The sequence below is a fragment of the Equus quagga genome, chromosome 1 (genome assembly GCF_021613505.1).
Source record: "Equus quagga isolate Etosha38 chromosome 1, UCLA_HA_Equagga_1.0, whole genome shotgun sequence".
NCBI lineage: Eukaryota > Metazoa > Chordata > Mammalia > Perissodactyla > Equidae > Equus > Equus quagga.
In genome coordinates, this window is record NC_060267.1 from 106,625,083 (window position 1) to 106,643,019 (window position 17,937).

At 37.1% G+C, this 17,937-nt stretch overlaps 1 protein-coding gene across 6 annotated transcripts in view; it reads left to right on the plus strand.

Moving 5' to 3' along the window:
* RAD18 (RAD18 E3 ubiquitin protein ligase) overlaps positions 1-17,937 on the plus strand; it is a 150,855-nt gene that overhangs the window by 41,860 nt on the left and 91,058 nt on the right. For all 6 annotated transcript variants that reach the window (XM_046643122.1, XM_046643205.1, XM_046643282.1 and 3 more), the window contains one exon: positions 886-985. In XM_046643122.1, coding sequence (XP_046499078.1) covers positions 886-985 — 100 coding nt within the window. The remainder of the gene's footprint in view (positions 1-885; positions 986-17,937) is intronic.

Consider the following 17,937-nt stretch of genomic DNA (forward strand, 5'->3'; position numbering starts at 1 on the left):
CTCTCTCTCTCTCTCTCTCTCTCTCTCTCTCTCTCTCTCTCTCTCTCTCACCAACAGGCTATGCTCTTATCACTTTAGGAAATTACAAAGACTTTAGGAGCTCTGTCCCAGGAACCAGGGGTAGAGACCAATATATATTTTCTATTATCTCACAAACCATAATATGTAAATAAATAAGATTGGCCCTACTCCACTAAGGTAGAGATGGAGGGCCTGAGGGTTGTCCTGTGCCAGCTGACATCGCGCTTCGTCCCTGCCTGTTATCCAGGGTGTTCCCTAGGCCCTGAGATGCCTCCACAGATTCCTGCAGCTCTGTGAGACAGTTTGAGCATGATTGCCTTCTCTAATTTTAACACCACATTTGTAATTACAAATGAGAGCTAAATTAATGAATTTGTAACCGTTGATAAATTGAGCAGTAGTTGGCCCAAACCAACAAATGATTTAATCTAGCTTCCCCTACCCCCTTGCTGCCCCTGGCCAGGTGTGCCTCACTTAGGGGGTTAGGAGTGCTTAGTGCTAAACCTGGGTGGCTTCTAAGACTTGCGGACACTTAAGATTAGTTTTATAGTTTGGTCACAGCTTGGTAGAAAAGACTTAACCAAAGAATTTTCTAAAAAATGAAGTTCCAAACTTTTTAACAATCTCTTCCTTCAGGGGCAGGGTTCTAATTGTGTGGCTTGTTACAATTTAACCATTACCCAGTAACCAGGCTGTCCACTCCTGTTGCCCTGAGATGTCATTCTTTTTCTATTCTGCTTTTCTAAGTGTGTGTTAAGGTTGGAATTCTATTTTTTATCTTAATTGCTGAAAGATGCCAGGTTATATTATTTTTGCCCTTTCTACAAATAATAAAGTCTCTCTTTCTCTTTTAAAAAAATACAGTGGATTGTCCTGTTTGTGGCGTTAGCATTCCAGAAAATCACATTAATAAGCACCTAGACAGCTGTTTATCACGTGAAGAAAAGAAAGAAAGCCTCAGAAGGTAAGAAAGTTTGGCATAACCATCGAGCCACTTTAGCCAGGTGCCTCTGTGCTTTATCGTTAGCCTACTCTTCCCTTCCTTCTCCTGGTTCTTTCCTCAACTCCACTGTGCCAAATATAATTAACTATATTATGTGCTAACGAGAAATTAGTGACTTAGAATTCTATTCTTTTCTTATTTTCTTCTCTTAGAATTTTAGAACTACCATAAAGCCTCGTGGCCAAAGAAAGCAAGGTTAGACTCTGAGTATAGAACATATAAAATCTTTCTTTGGTTCTTAGGATGCTCAGAAGTTTTAAAATTTTAAGTCAAGCTTTTTTTTTAAAAAAACTTTTTCCCGATTAGGCAGTTATATACACATGATGTAAAAAGCTACAAAAGTGTATTATGAAATGTGAAGTCCTCCACCCCCCACCCACAGCCACCCACGTGACAGAACTAATAAGTTGTCTCAAAATTTGCGCCCAGGATTAAGCTGCTCTGGACCTCCCTTATACTTCAAAGTCACAGTAATTTGTTAAACTAGGCCACTATTACTGTACATATAAGTTGGTTAGGAATGAAATTTTAGTCAAAGTTAAATTACGCGGTGTTAAGTAGTCAGTGGTTAATAAAGACAATAAGGAAGCAGAAGCTGCAAATTGGATGAATCTGATGATGAGGGAAGAGGGAGGAGAGGGTAGTTTGGGGAAGGGGTAAGCAGCAAGATCAAGGAAGGTTTCATTTTTTAAAATAGAAATTGTTTAAGCCTTCGGTCTCTTTCCTTTCACTCTGTCTGGGGAGAGAGCAGATGATATATGGAACAAGGTTGGGAGCTGAAGGGATCAAGAGTCCAGTGATGAAGTTATCCTTGACATGCAGAAAGAATCCTTTTCTGAGACAGGAGGGAACGGGAGAGAATAGGTGGTAATTCAGAGAGACCTGGAAAAGGAGAAAAGGGAAACAAGAAATTAATGGTATCCAGGAGGTGGGGATCAATAGAATGATTGGCTCTTATATTTGGTCTTTTTTTTTTAAATTGCAGTTTTATTGAAATACGGCATTATGTTAGTTTCAGTTGTACAACATAATGATTTGATATATGTAAACATTATGAAATGATCATCACAGTAAGTCCAGTTACCATCTGTCTCCCTATAAAGTTGTGCAATATTATTGACTGTATTTCCTGTGCTGTATATTACAATCCCATGGCTTATTTATTTTATAACTGAAAGTTTGTACCTTTTAATTCCCTTCACCTATGTCACCCAGCCCACCATCCCCCGCCCCTCTGGCAACCAACAGTTTGTTTTCTGTATCCACGAGTCTGTTTTGTTTTGTTTGTTCATTTGTTTTGTTTTTTAGATTCCACATGTAAGTGAAATCATACGGTATTTGTCTGTCTCTGTCTGACTTATTTCACTTAGCGTAATACCATCTAGGTCCATCCATGTTGTCACAAATAGCAACATTTCATTCTTTTTTATGGCTGAGTAATATTCCATCACACACACACACACACACACACACACACACACACACACACACACACAGATATACACATACCACATCTTATCCATTCATCTGTTGATGGGCACTTAGGTTGCTCCTATATCTTGGCTATTGTAAATAATGCTGCGATGATCATAGGAGTACATATATCTTTTCAAACTAATGTTTTTGTTTTCTTCAGGTAAATAACCAGAAGTGGAATGGCTGGATCACATATGGTCATTCTATTGTTAATTTTTTGAGGAACCTTGGTACTGTTGCCCTCACCAATTTTCATTCCCACCAACTTCTCCACATCCTTGCCAACACTTGTTATTTTTTGTCTTTTTGATGATAGCCATTCTGACAGGTGGGAGGTGATATCTCATTGGGGTTTTGATTTGCATTTCGCTGATGATTAGTGATGTTGGGCACCTTTTCATATGCCTGGTGGCCATCTGTATGTCTTCTTTGGAAAAATGTCTATTGAGGTCTTCTGCCTATTTTTTTCATTGGATTGTTTTTTGGATATTAAGTTATATGAGTTCTTTATATATTTTGGATATTAACCCCTTATCAGATATATTATTTGCAAATATCTCCTCCCATTCAGTAGGTTGCCTTTTGTTTTGCTGATAGTTTTCTTCTCTGTGCAAAAGCTTTGTAGTTTGATATAGTCCTGTTTGTTTATTTTTGCTTTTGTTGCCTTTGCCTGAGGAGACGTATCTGAAAAAAATATTGCTAATACTGATGTCAAAACTGCTTGTGTTTTTTGCTAGGTGTTTTGTGTTTTCAGGTCTTACATTCAATTCTTTAATCCATTTTGAGTTTACTTTTCTGTGTGGTGTAAAATAGTGGTCCAGTTTCATTCTTTTGTGTATAGCTGTCTGGTTTTCCTAGCACCATTTATTGAAGAGACTATCTTTTTCCCATTGTATATCTTGCCCCCTCTGTTGAAGATTAATTGACCATATATGTGTGGCTTTATTTCTGAGCTCTCTATTCTACTCCGTTGATCTGTATTTTTGTCAGTACCGTACTGTTTTGATTACTATAGCTTTGTAGTATAGTTTAAAATCAGGGAGTATGATACCTCCAGCCTTAATCTTCTTTCTCGAGATTGCTTTGGCTATTCATAGTCTCTTGTGGTTTCATTTAAATTTTAGGATTATTTGTTCTGTGAAAAAGACCATTGGCATTTTAATAGGCATTTCATTGCAACTATAGATTGCTTTGGGTAGTATGGACATTTTACCAATATTAATTCTTCCAATCCATGAGCATGGTATATCTTTCCATTTTTTTGTGTCATCTTCAGTTTATTTCTTCAGCATCTTATAGTTTTCAGAGTATAGGCTTTTCACCTCCTTGGTTAAGTTTATTCCTAGGTATTTTATTCTTTTTAGTGCAGTTATAAATGGGATTGTTCTCTTAATTTCTCTTTCTGATATTTTCTTCTTTGTGTATAGAAAGGCAACAGATTTCTGTATATTAATTTTGTATCCTGTAACTTTACTGAATTCATTTACTAGTTCTAGTTATTTTTTTGGTGGAGTCTTAAGGTTTTCTGTGTAGTGCCATATCATCTGCAAATAGTGAGTTTTACTTCTTCCTTTCAAGTTTGGATGCCTTTTATTTCTTTTTCTTGCCTAAATGCTGTGGGTAGGACTTCCAATACTATTTTGAATAAAAGTCTCGAGAGTGAGCATCCTTGTTGTGTTCCTGATCTTAAACCAAAGAGTTTCAGCTTTTCACCGTTGAGTATGTGAGATGTGGATTTGTCATATATGGACTTTATTATGTTGAAGTATGTTCCCTCTATAGACACTTAGTTGAGATTTATTTAATCATAAATGTATGTTGAATTTTGCCACATGCTTTCTCTTCTCTTTTGAGATGATCATATGATTTTTATCTTTCGTTTTGTTAATATGGTGTATCACGTTGATTGATTTACAGACGTTGAACTGTCCTCACATCCCTGGAAAAAATCTCACTTGATCATGGTGTATGATCCTTTTAATGTATTGCTGAATTCAATTTGTTATTATTTTGTTGAGGATTTTTGTGTCTTAGGTTCATTAGGGGTATTGGCTTATAATTTTCTTTTTTTTATTTTTTCTGTCTTTTTCTGGTTTTGGTATCAAGGTAATGCTGGCCTTGTAAAATGAATTTGGAAGTATTCCTTGCTCTTCAGTTTTTTGAAATAATTTGAGAAGAATAAGTATTAACTCTTCATTAAATGTTTGGTAGAATTCAGTTGTGAAGCTGTCTGGTCCTGGACTTTAGTTTGTTGGGAGTGTTTTGATTATTGATTCAATTTCATTACTACTAATTGATTTGTTCAGATCTTTTTTCTTCCTGATTAAGTCTTGGAAGATTGTATGTTTCTAAGAATTTATCCATTTCTTCTAGGCTATCCAATTTGTTGGTAGAATTGTTCATAGTAGACTGTCATAATCTTTTGCATCTCTGTGGTATCAGTTGTAACTTCTCTTTCATTTCGTGTTTTATTCCATTTGGGCCCTCTCTCTTTTTTCTTCATCAATCTGGCTAAGGGTTTATCAATTTTATCTTTTCAAAAAACCAGCTCTTAGTTTCATTGATCTTTTCTATTGTTCTTTTAGTCTCTTGATTTATTTCTGCTCTGATCTTTATTATTTCCTTCTTTATACTAACTTTGGGCTTCGTTTGTTCTTCTTTTTCTAGTTCCTTTAGGTGTAATGTTAGATTGTTTATTTGAATTTTTGCTTGTTGCTTGAGATAGACTTGTATTGCTATGAACTTCCCTCTTAGAACTACTTTTGCCGCATTCCATAGATTTTGGACTGTTGTGTTGCCACTTCATTTGTTTCAGAGTATTTTTTAATTTCTTCTTTGATTTCTTCATTGAACTATTGGTTGTTTAGTAGCATGTTGTTTAGTCTCCATGTGTTTTTGCTTTTTCAGTTTTCTTCTTGTGAGTGATTTCTAGTTTCATACCATTGGTCGGAAAAAATGCTTGATATGATTTCAGTCTTCTTAAATTTATTTAGACTTGTGTTGTGGCCTAATGTGATTCGTCCTGGACAATGTCCCATGTGCACTTGAAAAGAATGTGTCGTCTCCTCTTTTTAGTTGTAATGTTCTGTAGATATCTATTAAGTTCATCTGTTTAATGTGTTATTTAAGACTGTTGTTTCCTTGTTGATTTTCTGTCTGGATGATCTATCCATTGATGTAAGTGGAGTATTAAAGTCTCCTATGGTTATTGTATTAATGTCAATTTCTCCCTTTATGTCTGTTTATATTTGCTTTATATATTTAGGTGCTCATATGTTGAGTCCATAGATATTGACACATGTTATATCTTGTTGGATTAACTCCTGTATTATTATATAATGCTCTTGTTTGTCTCTTGTTACAATCTTTGTTTTAAAGTCTGTTTTGTCTTATATAAGTCTTGCTATTCCAGCTTTCTTTTAATTTCCATTTTCATGGAATATCTTTTTACCATCCTTTCAATTTTAGTCTGTGTGAGACTTTAGATCCAAAGTGAGTCTCTTGTAGGCAGCATATAGATAGATCTTTTTTTTTAATCCCTTCATCCACCCAGTATCTTTTGATTGGAGCATTTAGTTCATTTTCATTTAAAGTAATTATTGATAGGTATATACTTATTGTCATTTTGTTAATTGTTCTGTGGTTGTTTTTGTAGTTCTTCTCTTGCTCTCTTCCTTTGTGGTTTGATGACTTCCTTTAATGTTATGTTTGTATTCCTTTGTCTTTATTTTTTGTGTCTCTATTACAGGTTTTTGGTTTGTGGTTACTATGAGGTTCATGTGTAAGAACCTTTATACATAGCAGTCTATTTTAAGTCGATGGTTGCTTAGGTTTGAACACATCCTAAAGGCTCTACATTTTTACTCCCTCTCCCATTTTTATGTTTCTGATGTCATATTTTACATCTTTTTATGTTGTGTATCCTTTAATTATTGTAGTTATAGTTGATATTACTATTTTTATCTTTTAACCTTCCTACTAGCTTTGTAAGTGTTAATAAACTACTTTTACATATATTTGCCATTACCAGTGAGATTTTTCTCTTTCATATATTTTCTTATTTCAAGTTATGGCCTTTTCTTTTCCTCTTAAAGAACTGCCTTTAACATTTCTTGTAAGGCTGGGTTAGCGATGATAAACTCCTTTAGCTTTTGGTTATTCAGGAAAGTCTTTATCTCTCCTTGAATTCTGAATGGTAACCTTGTTGGGTAAAGTATTCTTAGTTGTAAGTTTTTTCTTTTCAGCACTTTGACTATATTGTGCCACTCCCTTCTGGCCTGTAAATTTTCTGCTGAAAAGTCAGCTCATAGTCTTATGGGGGTTTCTTTGTATGTAACTAGTTGTTTTTCTCTTGCTGGTTTTAAGATTCTCTTTAACTTTTGACATTCTAATTATAATGTATCTGGGTGTGGCTCTCTGGGTTCATCTTATTTAAGGTTCTCTTTGCTTCCTGGACCTGAATGTCTTTTTTCTTACCCAGGTTAGGGAAGTTTTCAGCCATTATTTCTTCAATTAAGTTTTCTGCTTTCTCTCTCTTTTCTCCTTCTGGGACCCCTATAATGTGAATATTGGTATGCTTGATGTTGTCCCAGACGTTTCTTAGACTAGCCTCATTTTTCTTTTTTTTTTTAAAGATTTTATTTTTTTCCTTTTTCTCCCCAAAGCCCCCTAGGACATAGTTGTATATTTTAATTGTGGGTCCTTCTAATTGTGGCATGTGGGACGCTGCCTCAGCATGGCTTGTTGAGTGGTGCCATGTCTGCGCCCAGGATTCAAACCACTGAAACGCTGGGCTGCCACAGCGGAGTGTGCAAACTTAACTGCTTGGCCATGGGGCCGGCCCCTAGCCTCATTTTTCTTAATTCTTTTTTCCTTTTGCTGTTCTGATTGGATGATTTCCACGGCCCTGTCTTCAAGGTTACTGATCTGTTCTTCTGTGTCACCTAGACTGCTATTGATTGCATCTAGTGTATTTTTCATTTTAGTTATTGTATTCTTCAACTCTGATTGCTACTTTATTTTCTCTTTGTAGAAGTTCTCACTTTGTTCATTCATTCTTCTCCTGAGTTTGGTGAGCATATTTACAAATATTACTTTGAACTATTTATCAGGTAGAGTAGTTATCTTTGTGTCGTTTAGTTCTTTTTCTGATATTTTGTCTTATTCTTTCATTTGGACTATATCCCTTTGTCTCTTCATTTTGCCTAATTCTGTTTGTTTCTATGTAATAGCTAAGTCAGCTACTTCTCCCAGTCTTGAAGGAGTGGCCTTATGTAGGAGATTGCCTCTGGGGCCCAGAAGGGCAGTCTTCCCTGGCCACCTTAGCCAGGCATGCAAGCAGTGTCACATGTGTGGATTGCATGCACCCTACTGTTGTGGCAGCACTGCAGCTGCTGCATGTTGGTGGGCAGAGCTGATCCTTACCCATCTGTGAGGTGTGTCCTAGACTGCTGCCAGTACTTTGGTATGCGGAATTTTCAGTGGGGTGCACTCACTGGTGCTGTCAGGTTAGAGGGAGAATTCCAGAATGGCACCTGCCAGCACTGGTATTAGCAAGGTAGATTAATATCGCACAGGTGGCTCCTGCCATTGTCTCAGTCCCTGGGAGAGTCCTGGCTGATTTCTGACTCTGGCAGATGCTTTAAGATTAATAAATGGGTCTCCTTCACCTGTGATCTATGCACTATTCAAACTGGTGGTTTTGTGCTGGTTTCTGGGTCAAGTGAGTTTGCACATGAGCCCTTTAACAGTGGGTTTTCTGTTCCCTATAGTTTTATAATTTTCCTGGACATAATCCCTGTTGATTTTCAAAGCCCAGTGTTTTGGGGGCTCCTCTCTCCTGTGCAAGATCTAAAGGTTGGGGTGCCTGATGTGGAGCTCGAACCCCTTACTCCTCAGGGAGACATTTTTTACCTTTGAGATCTCTCCTAGTTGTGGATTGCTGCAGCTGGGGTGTGGTTGTTTTGTGAGCCTGTGACTCTGCCTCTTTTACCTGTTTCGATGCTTTTTATCGTTTGTTCTCGGGGTTCTGTTCACCTAATTTTCAGGTCCCTTTTGGAGGGAATTATTCTGAATGTTATTGTAGGTTTCTTGTGTCTGTGGGAGGAGGTGAGTTTAGGATCTTCCTTCACTGCTATCTTGAACCTCGCTCTGTTTGGTCTGTTTTGAAGGACTTGGAAGAATATTTTCCAAAAGCCATTTTAATAAGGTAGGGCCATTGTGTTATTTTTTTGTGATTAAAGGTAAAATAGTGTCCATTAATTTTTGGGGGTGAATCTGGAGTGAATGAAGGTTCTGAGGGACAAATTCATGTTGTCACTACTTACAAAACCTAACATATAAAACATAATGATGCTTTATTAATTTACAGTGGGGGACATCAGTTGACATTCCTTATCATAGTGTTTTTAGCTTGATAGTTAACTTTTTTCCCCTAGCAGAACCTTTTATTCAAATGAAATGTTACAATGAGCTGTAATGTATAAAATAGGTAAGATTGGCCCTCCTCCATTAAAGTACAGATGGAGGGCCTGGGGGCTGTGCTTCTGCACCTGACCTCCTCCTTCGTCCCTGTGTCTTATCCGTGGTGGCTCCCAGGTCCTGAGATACCTCCACAAATCCCTGCAGCAGGTCCTTGTGCAGTCTCGTGTACACAATCCCCCCTCCTAGTGGCTAAGATTATTGACAAGAATAAAATTTAGATTTTTAGGTTGTTTAGTTAGTCAAGATTTGGAATAAATGAAATTGGGTCGTCCCCAGGATTATTTCCCATAAGTCATGAAAATTTGAGACTTGCATTTCTCTTTAGAAATGTTTCTTCCTAAAGAATGAGTTGGGAGTATAGATGCTGAGCATTTTCTCCTTGAAGTGTAAGGAATCAGCACTGGTAATCTTGCTTGGACTTCTCTTTTCCTAGAGGCATGCATCATGTTTCTTCTAACACACTTAGCTCTGTCACTTTATCCAAAGGCATACTCATCCATGTATGATTAAGTTCAGGTTCCAATAGTGGTTCCAAATCCTGCTCCATGGAATATTATAGTCCTGCCAGTTGCTCTGTAGTGCAGCTACACTGCACTGCACTGCATACTGTATTTCCCTCTTAGAGAAAGATTCACTATACAAGTTAGTGTATTGTAGGCTCTGAGAAGTCCTACATCAAATCTAATTGTTGGATTTTGTTTAATCCTGTAATTTCTAAATTTGTTTGACCCCAAAACCTTTTTGCTTTCATAACTTACATCTTGCAAAACTATAGTGTTTCTGAAGATACACTTAGGGAAACATTGAGCCATATTTCTCTTTAGTTACATCCTAGTCTTGGGGTCTGGTCACGTAAAAGAGCCTCTGACATTTAAAAAACTTTCCCCACAGTGCCCTGACAGGCCATCTCTTCAATGTGGACAAGGACCCTTAACTCCTATAGATTCGTATCTGTTGATTCAAAGAATACTGTACCTTTTGATGTCCTCAGATTCTGAGGACCCTGAAATGTGTTACTCTGTTTCACTAAATAATGGAAGAAAAACCAGTGTCATTTTCGTGTTTTGGGAAACATTTATCAGGCTTCATATTTTAAAATTCTTGAGAAAAATCATTCATTTCTTCTGGTACTTTTCATTCTAAGTGCCAGTGAACAGTACAGTTTTCCATTAGAATTTTATAGTCATGAGTTTAATCATCTATCCTTGATAAAATAAATGTTTTAGATACTGACTTAATGAATTGTCCCTTACAATGTGCTTGTATAAACTCCTATAAAATGTTTCAGCTCTTGCTCCCTCTGTGACTTTATTTAGCCATAATCATATCAGTCTTGTAGAGTTCAATGAGCTGGCATTATAAGAAAAGCAATTTTTAGAAAACTGTAATCTGTTGAGGTTTTGCAGGTCTTTCTACAGTTAAATAGTTATCTTTGGCTTTTTAAATTTATCAGTAGAGCATAAAAGAAGTAATTTAGCCAGGAATGGTACTGTTGGTCATTAGAGAAATGTTTGGTTGTTTTCAGTCTATATTAAACTGTACGGTTTGTCTCAGTATGGTCTTTGGACCATTTGATTCAGATTTTCCCTGTGGAATCTTTATTAAGATTTTAGGTCTCCACTTCAGAACAGAATCAGCATTGGTGCATGATGTGGAGAAGTGACCGAGAATCTGCATTTTAAGTAAGCTTGCCTGGTGGTTCTGAGATACATTAAGTTTGGGTAGCATGGCCTTGTGTGAACTAGTTGTATACAAGTCCTTTGTAAAGTCTTTTTTTATTATTTATTAAGGTATAATTGACATACAACATTATATTAGTTTCAGGTATACAACATAGTGATTCAATATTTGTGTATATTGTGAAGTGATCACCACAATAAGTCTAGTTAATATTCCATCACTGTACATAGTTACAGAATTCTTTCTTTTCTTGTGATGAGTACTTTCAAGATCTGTTGTCTAATGTAGGGGAGGAAGATAAATCCTCGGCCATCTCTAGGTGCATCTGCCTGGCCTAGGAATTAAATTGACATGAGGCAGAATAACAGGAGAAAGTCAAACAAAGCTTTATAACATGTATACATGGGAGAAACCCAGGAAAACTGGGAAACTCAGCCAGAATGGCTGAAGCTGCCACCTTAAATATCATCTTCAGCTAAAGACAAAGGAGGGTGTTGGGGGTGGTGGTTTGAGACTTGAAAGAGGAGGAGGCAATTCACATGGAAATGGCAAACAGAATTTTGATAAGAATGGGCTTAACAAGGACCCTCACAGTCTCCTGATACCCAGAGATGCCTATGGTGATGGCGTGTCCTGTGGGCAAGACTTTTATCGTGAAATCTTTTAGTCAGCTAGGGGGAAGGTCAGAATTTCTTTCGGAGTCTTATGTTCCTAAAAATAATCAAGCCAAAGAGACCTGTTTTGGGATGGCCAATTCTGATACCCCACAGTCCTGCCTTTGAAACTCTAAGAAGATTCATAGTCCTTTGTAAACTTTAAGAAATTTAATAGTCCAAAAGCTGAGTTGGTAGATTGTCCAATCTCACTGGTCACGTTTCTTGGTCCTGGTAATACATCAGTTGAATTCACTTTAGAAGGCCATGATGCAGGTGGGCTCCCAAAGTTAGGCCTTTATTGTGTAAGCAAGCAATAAGGTATTTAAGAAGAAGCATTTCTATGGAAACAAAAAGTAAAACAAAGTTAATGGTTGGAGCAAATTATAAACCAGGTTCTGAGCCTGGGGGTCATCTGGTTAAGAGTTTTAGATGTCAGGGTTGAAGTATCTTTTGCAGCTTGAAATGTCTGACGATGTCATCAGGCATTCAGGTATCTTGTAAGTAGCTTACATAACAACAGGCACACTATTGTGGTGATCTTTGCAAAGTTCATATCAAGTTACCCAGCTTCAATTTGCAGGGCTTCAGGAAAAAGTGTAGTTTCACTTCTCAGTGATTTCAAATGAAAATGATGGAAAAAATTTGAAAATGTTAGTTTGGAGATTTGTACATGGATATTTCAGGACACTAGAAGGATTCAGGATCCAGTCCAGTTTACAGGTAGGAAAAAAACCCTCAAGGACAATTAACAGAACTAGAATCTAATATCCACAATTGTGTATTATAGTTTTTACTGCAACATAATTTTTCTCTGTAAAATCACCCTCATTTTTACAAAAGACAGCCAAATTAAGACTAACTAGTTTGTAAAATAAATCTAGTTTCAATAAATCTGGCCCAATTATTTACATAAGTGCAGCAAGAATAGCAGATCATGTAGCCTTTTCTAAACCTGCTTTGCTGGAACTTTTTATAAGGAATCTCAGATTGAACTTTAAAGGCCTCTTGAGGCCAGGAAAGCCAAGCCAAGGACTTTGTCATCAGACTTTGCCTGCAATACCTGTAGATTTGACTGAATTTTCTCTCTTCTATTGCAGTTCCCCATAATAGTGAGGCTCCTTGCACCTGCCAAATAAGAGACCTTCTTTACTCACCTAGTCAGGTTGCTGGAAACTCTGTAACAAAGGTACCAGGCTAATAATTCCAAGTGGCTTTTATTTCATAAAGGCCAATCTTTGTTCCTCAAAAGCTGTCTGGTTATGTCTGAGTCTTTGCATGTTTCTGTCAAATATGACATTCCAGTCAAAGCTTTGGTGATATAACCAGTGTTTTCAGTTGTGTCCTGTTATAAGGAGTTATGCAAATAACTATATTACCATGGAAATACTCACTCACTAAGAGTTTCCAAATTCTTGAGGGATCAGGTAGGGAGAAAAAGATAAATGCTTCAATTCTGTTTACCAAAGTATAATTTACCAAATTGCAATAAGTCATAGTTAGCTTAAGAGAAAAGAGGAAAAGTTTTCCTTAGGTCTGAACAAAACTAAACATTAAAAAAATCAGCAATGTTTTAAACAGAAAGTCATAAAAATTAAAATCATCCTCATTAGTTCATTAAGTCCCATGTAATCAGCTTTTGATCTTGATCTTTCGTTAGCAGTTCATGAAGTCATCAGTTTGTCCATTAGAGTTCTGTAATTTTTTTTTTATCCAGTTCAGTTTTATGATCTGAAAGTTTATCGGAAACCTGTATTCTAGAGTCAGTGTCAGAGTTCTTTGCATGACTCTCCCTGAATATGAAAACATTTGCAAAAGCATCAGAGTGAAACAATAACTGACAATTGACAAAGAAATTTGGTTAATTTTGTGACATACAATACTTTAATAACCAGAATTATGACTGATAGCCAGGAGAGATCAGAGTTTTAGGAATGTTATATAATTTTTAAAACACTTATATCAGTAACATTCACCCACATAATATCATAGGTCCCTATGAAACAATGCTTAGTTATCTATTTAACCATAGTGACAATTAAAGAATTATAGGTGAATGCAGAAAATTGAATAGCTGTAATAAAACTTTAGCACCTGTGATTAAAAACTTGATAAAAACAATACAGGAAACTTATTTATTTATTTGTTCATTTTTTAGTGAGGAAGATTGTCTCTGAGCTAACATCTGTTGCCATTCTTCCTATTTTTGCCTGAGGAAGATTGTTGCTGAGCTAACATCTGTGCCAATCTTCCTCTGCTTTGTATGTGGGATGCCGCTACAGCATGGCTTGACGAGCAGTGTATAGGTCCACTCCTGGGATCCAAACCTGCGAACGCCAGGCCACCAAAGCAGATCGTGCGAACTTAACTACTACACCACCAGGCTGGCCCTTCAGGAAATTTATTTTGATTAAAACATAAAAACCTTTCATAATCTCTACCAAGAGCAGACTAAAAGTTCAAGAAAATTGTCATTGTAAGAGAGGGGAAAAAAGCAAATTCTCATTTTGCACTAGCTTACTTTTGATATTTTTACTTTAATCTTAGCAGACTTGACTATGCACAACTCTTTTCTCAGGGTTCCTCCTCCACAAACCTTTTATAACTTTCTTTTTTTTTACATTCAGAATTTGTCCCATGCCTCCTTTTTTTCCTCCTAATACTTTAGGACAAATTTATCTTAACCAAACAAAAACATTTCCATTCTTTATATCTTCTTTACTGAATATATACATCTTACTTTCATTGAACGCAAACATATTTTCTTTAATTTTTAGTAACTTTAATCACTTACTAGAATTTTTTACCCTTAGAAACCTTAATTTTTAGTGTCAATTAATAAGTAAACAATTATGAACTGTCTTTTACATTATCATTCTGTGGCTTTGAAAATTTATAAACACTTTTTATAATTTCTAGAAACGTTACTTTATAGTGTAATCCTTTAATAAAATACAAGACGGTTATCAATAGACACAAACACCTTTTAGTCTCTCTGTTATAAGGCCAAAGTAGATAAACTTATATTTAGTAATTAATGTTTAATATTTTATCTTATTTAGAAATAATGTAGATATTCAATGAATTTTCCATCATTTAATTTAGTCAAGCAAAACTTCACAGTTTCAAGTTACTAAAGAAATTTTGGAAGTTATAAAATACGTGTCATAAAATAAATTATTGCTGAAAGTTTTCCCGTAAACTCTAAATCATTTGTTCCCAACAATTATGTTTGGCTTACCCATGAAAAGTTCATGACACATTAGTCAAAATAAGCTATCATTTTAAGCTATTTTTGCTGACACATTTGTAACAGGGATAACATGAGCTTATTTCACTAGTAAACCCAGGCTGCATGTCTGCATCATATCCAGTGCTGATAATTTTGAGGACATGCCTATTTTAATCAAACCAACAAAGTTAAACAAGCTTTCATTTACCAAAGATTATTTTATATCACTTTAGCCTGAAAGATATTTGGGTTAGTTTCCTTTACATTTGGAAATAATTTGTGTAAGTGCTTACTTTAGGTGAATTAAATAGAGTTCTCTTAAAAATTATACCATCCAGAGGTAAAACATGACACATTTACAATAAATGCATATAGACATACATGAACACACAGATAGAGGCAGACAGAGACCTTATAGCTTCTGTTAAGTTTTTGTTATGAATCTGGTGCAATACAAAACTCGATAGTTTAAGACAAGCATTTGCATTTCAAATAATGGCTCTCAGTTCCTAGAGAAGATGGGAGCAGAAAATCTACAATGAGAAGGCACAGAGAAAGCAGTCAAGTTTTCTTTAAGTTGGAGTTTCTGGGCATATTTGCCTTTATTAGTTTCTAATGCCTCAATCTTTTGTTTCAGTTAATATCCAGGAGCACTTTGAGAGGAACAAGGAGGCTTTTATTATCCTTTTTATTAGCACCTGCTATTAGCCTCTAGTGTTTATCTCATAAAGTGTGGCCTCAGGCAGCCCTATTGACCTCCATTTTGTAAGTTTAATTACTGTTGCCTGAAGGGCAGATTTATATGCTGTCTCACAGTCAGGCAGGAGAAACATCCCCCAGGGAGACACAATATCTGTCTCTACAATACAGCCTATAATACAATCAGGCAAAAGAGATGTAACCACAAATTCTATTGACTCTTATACCTTTAATCATAGCTTTCATTAGGACTTTATCAGTAGGTTTTGGTCTCATAATATTGGATAGCAGAAGCATTCCCAGTCAGACATTTTAAAACATACTCAGGCGAAGTTGGTATGCTCTCTTTATATAAAATTAGCTCAAGCGTTCCAACTTTTATAATCTTATCACCATTTATACTTTTACATTTTCTCAATTTAATTGTAGCCTGAGTCAGGGTCTTAAGGCTAGTCATTTTCTTTTTTATTTCTTTTTAGTTTGGCCTTTTCATAGGTACCAGTAAAACAATTATGATGAGCACTCTCAAAATATTTTTTTCCCCCAATTTAGAAGTTTTTCCAATTTAAATGATCCATCCTCTGGCCACATTAACAAGTATGTTTTTGTTTTTGTTTTTGTTTTTTTGGTGAGGAAGACTGTCCCTCATCTAACATCTGTGCCAAACTTCCTCTGTTTTTTGTATGTAGGACACTGCCACAGCATGGTCTGACGAGCAGTGAGTTGATCCATGACTGGGATCTGAACCCATGAACCCTGGGCCGCCAAAGCAGTGCCTGTGAACCTAACCACTATGCAACCAGGCTGGCTCCCTGAGCAGGATTTTAAATGTGACTCATAGCAATCACCTTAACCATGGACCCAAGAGGTGTCCCCAAAAGAGATCCAGAAAGAGATCCAGAAAGTTCACTACCAAAAATAGTCTAAGAAAGCAAAGGCCATTCTTGCACAAGCAACAAAGGTTGAGATTACAAAGACCCCTTATGAAAGCAACTGGGACCCTGTATGACAAACTCCCCTGAGAGCTGACACAGCCAGACAAAGAGAGTGTCTCAACCCCAGTCTATTCGACTGGCTGCCAAGATGTGTGCCGGTACATGTATCCTCTAATGGTGCAGGCCAAAAAGGTCACAAAGCCAAGCTCTTAAGACAGAACAAGACAAAAGAAAAAAGCTCATCTTGTATATATAAGAGCTTTAGCTAAGCCTTAGGTCTCCTGGAGTCAAATTAATACCTAGGAGGGAGGTGCCACAGGGTTGGGGAAGGTGTGTGGTTTTACAGAATACCTTGTCGTTGCACGGACATTTTCTTGAGGTTGCTGGGGGACCTGTGTCATCTACCCTGTTCCGTGACCAACTTAGCCTTTTATAGGAGACTTCTTGAGGTGGCGAGAACCCTAATGGCTCTTAACTGCTTGACCTGTGCCCGCCAAATTTGTGGCCTTTTTGGCTTCCAAGATGCCCTTAGCAACAGCTTTCACCTTATGCACATATTCCCAGACAACAGCCTTACAGTGATACCTGTGCCTTCATGACAAATGACAAAAGAAAGACAGGCAAAATTGTGACTATCTCTGAGAGGAGAAGGATCAATAAACCGATGAGCACTCAACCAAATCCTGGAGTTGCTGAGTCCAAGAAGCCAGCCTCACCAATATTTTCTCCTGCTAATCTAAATTTAGAAAAGGACAAAAAACCTCACCATGCTTGCTTCCATTGGACCCCGCAGGCAGAGATCCAGGAGACTGAGGTGGTAAGAACTCTTACCTCCTGCCGGCTCTTGTCAGGGATCCAGGAGCGAGCAGTGTCCAGCCAGTGTAGTTTTATCCCATCCAAGTTGCCAAACTGTAGAGGGGGAAGATAAATGCTCTACCCTCTCTAGGTCCTTCTGCCTGTCCTAAGAATTAAGTTGACATGAGACAGAATAACAGGAGAAAACCAAACAAAGCTTTATGACGTGTGTACATGGGAGAAATCTAGGAAAACTGGGTAACTCAGCTAGCATGGCTAAAGCTGCCGCCCTATACCATCTTCAGCTAAAGACAAAGGAGGATGTTGGGGATAGTGGTTTGGGACTATAAAGGAGAGGAAGGCAATTCACATGGAAATGGTAAACAGAACTTTGAGAACAATGGGCTTAGCAAGGACCCTCACAGTCTACTGATACCCAGAGATACCTATGGTGATGGCCTGTCCTGGGGACAAGCATTTTATCATAAATTCTTGTAGGCCCTTAGGGGGAAGGTCAGAGTTTCAGAGTCTTTTGTTCCTAAAAATAATCAAGCCAAAGAGACACATTTTGGGTCAGCCAATTCTGATCCCCCACACTTAGCAACTTTCAAATATGCAATAGAGTACGGTCATGTGTCACTTGAAATGTGTCAGGTGATTTCATCATTGTGCAGACATCGTAGGGTGTACTGAAGGGGAACAAAATTTGCCACCCCAAAGTAGTCTCTAGCATGAGGATTATTTTAGACTGATTATTTTTCAGGAACAAGGGACTCAGAAAGTTTTTCTTGTTACCCACCTTTTAACTACATAAAAGAATTCAGATAAAAAAGCCTGTCTCAGGGGCCAGCCTGGTGGCGTAGCAGTTAAGTTCATGTGCTCTGCTTCGGTGGCTCGGGGTTTGCTGGTTTGGATCCTGGGCACGGACCTACACACCACTTATCAAGCCATGCTGTGGCA